This window comes from Macrotis lagotis, chromosome 2 (genome assembly GCF_037893015.1).
Source record: "Macrotis lagotis isolate mMagLag1 chromosome 2, bilby.v1.9.chrom.fasta, whole genome shotgun sequence".
In the NCBI taxonomy this organism is placed as follows: Eukaryota; Metazoa; Chordata; class Mammalia; order Peramelemorphia; family Peramelidae; genus Macrotis; species Macrotis lagotis.
The window spans coordinates 247,613,871-247,616,549 of record NC_133659.1 but is presented as its reverse complement, the minus strand read 5'-3'; the positions used below and the strand labels follow the sequence as shown (position 1 = coordinate 247,616,549).

The following is a 2,679-nucleotide window of genomic DNA, read 5'->3' as shown; positions in this document are numbered from 1 at the left end:
AAGAAGGTGTATATGGAAATGACTATGGTAGGAAAAGAAAAGGAATTCCAAGGTTTTCAGACAATACAGAGTAAAAGTGATTTAGAAAGAAAGTGATGGAAGCAAGACACTCAGGAAAAAGGAAAAAAAAAGATTGGTGACAAAATTCTTTACAAAAATGAAATGCTCAGTAGTTGATACATAGTCAAAAGTTATTGAGAATAACACAATGTTGGCATGACTTTTTATTTAGCCAGTGAAACAAACAAAAAAATAAGTGACTCCTGAGCACTTAAATCCAGAAGGTGTTGTTGATATTTTATGATGGTTCTTTTTGGATCCAATATTTCTCTCTGTCTCTCACAGGTTCATCAAAAATCTGAGGCAGAAATGACAAACCATACTGGGATAACATTATTTATCCTTTGGGGATTGACAGATGATCCACAGTTGCAGGTGCTGCTTTTTATCTTTCTGTTTCTGAGCTACTTTCTGAGTGTAACTGGGAACTTGACCATCATTACCCTCACTTTGGTGGATCCACACCTTAAAACCCCCATGTATTTTTTCCTTAGGAACTTTTCCTTCTTAGAATTGTCATTCACAACTATCTGTATTCCCAAATTCCTGTACAATATGTCAACTGGAGACTATACTGTGTCCTATAATGCATGTTTCACTCAATTATTTTTAGGTGTCCTTGTTGGGGCCTCAGAATTTTTTCTCTTGGCTGCCATGTCTTATGACCGCTATGTAACCATCCACAAACCCCTGCATTACGCAACCATCATAAACAAAAGAGTCTGTAACCAGCTTCTCTTGGGCTGTTGGCTGACTGGTTTGATAATCATCCTTTCACCATTTGGTGTGGCTCTTGAGCTAGAATTCTGTGACTCCAATATCATTGACCACTGTGCTGTGATGCAGCACCCTTGCTGAAGATTGCATGCTCTGATACACAGTTTCTAGATAGAATGATTTTAGCCTCTTCTGTGTTGACACTTATCATCACTTTAGTGTTAGTGGTTTTGTATTATGCCAGTATTGTCAAGACTATACTGAGATTTCCCTCAGCTGAACAAAGGAAAAAAGCCTTCTCCACTTGTTCCTCCCATATGATTGTTGTCTCCATGACTTATGGAACCTGCATCTTCATCTATATCAAGCCTTCTGCAAAAGAAGGGGTGGCTTTAAATAAGGTTGTCTCAGTACTTGCAACCTCAGTAGCACCAGTAATGAACCCTTTCATTTATACCCTTAGGAATAAACAAGTGATACAAGCTTTTAGGGACATTTTCAAAAAGATTGTACTGATTTCAAAGCTATAAAAGCAATTGACAATCAGGTACAAAATTAAAAAACAAACAAACAAGCCTGAACTTTTCAACTCTTTGCTTTGGGTCCTATGACCAAATTTGAATCTCTTCCTAATGTCCCCTTTTCTCTCCTATCAAGTAATCCTCACTGATTGAAGTTTTCTCCTCCATAATCTCTAACCAACTATGGATTTTACCTTCTTTCACTCACCACTTCATTTTTATAAAGCTCAGTCAACATTTATTTAGAGCCAACCATGTAAAATACACTAACAGAATTTTCCAGAGCCCCTACTTAATAATCAACAAGTCTATTATGTACCAGGTGCTAAGTATTAAGATCATTATATATATATACATATATATATATATATATATATATATATATGTATGTGTGTATACAAAAAAAAAGGCAATCTCTTCCCAAAGGAAATTAAAATCTCATTAAGAAGGTAACACAAAATTAAAAACTAAAAAGTTAGAGGGAAAGGATAGGTACCCTTCATGAAGCCTCCATGGCAGAGAAGTCAGTCAGAGATTTCCCAAAGTAGTGAATGAGGTGAGAGATGATTTGTCTTCCCAATAATGAGCCTCCTGTATCATGGTGGTGAAACCAATCAGAGAAGTACCAAAGTAGTGCAGTCAAGTGAGAAATGAGGGATCTTTCAGCTCTGCTTTCTCAACTGGAAGCTTGAAGTTCATAGTTCCACCATCAAATCAGAAGCAGAGGGTGGTGATGAGTTTGACTACAAAGGCTTATGAAATCCTACAGGATGATTAAATTATCTCAATAGGGAGTTTCTTGGGATATAGTGGTTTTGTCAGTCAGAGAATATTCAAAGTGGTACAGGTAAGTGAGAAACTAAATTTGCCAAGTGATCCATGTTATAAAATACAAAAGCACAAATACTAAGATTTCCTAAATGTACACAGATTTTTAGCCTATATTTTCATATGTGACTTTTGGCTAAAAATCTTGGAAAGTAATAGCAAATTATTTAAAATAAAACACATCTTCAACAGTGAAAGTCTGGTGGGTGCACTGAAATAAGAATTCAGAAATTATCACCTTCTACTATTAACATGTCTGCTTTTCCCTGAGCTGCAACCTATGAATTTTTTAATCTCCTAAAAAAACCTTTCTCCTAGCATTTCATTTGCACTAGCATCATGTTTCACACACTTTACACCTTTAAAAAAACAAATGATTATATATATATATATATATATATATATATATATATATATATATACCCCAAAAATAAAGTTGAATAAGCACCACAGGGGAACTTTGTTAATAACTTTCCAGCACCCAAAAAAGTTATTTTTTCCTTTTCTTTTTTTTCATCTGGCAGCTCATAAAAGGGGGAAAAGTACTCCTTTC

General features: G+C 35.2%; 1 protein-coding gene across 1 annotated transcript; it reads left to right on the top strand.

Annotated features, from left to right (window-relative positions):
• Positions 1 to 369: 369 nt before the first annotated feature.
• On the top strand, positions 370 to 1,307 carry LOC141511573 (olfactory receptor 6C2-like). The gene is given in 2 exon segments (XM_074220711.1): positions 370 to 892; positions 895 to 1,307. Coding segments are annotated over 2 exon segments (936 nt in total).
• Positions 1,308 to 2,679: the final 1,372 nt, after the last annotated feature.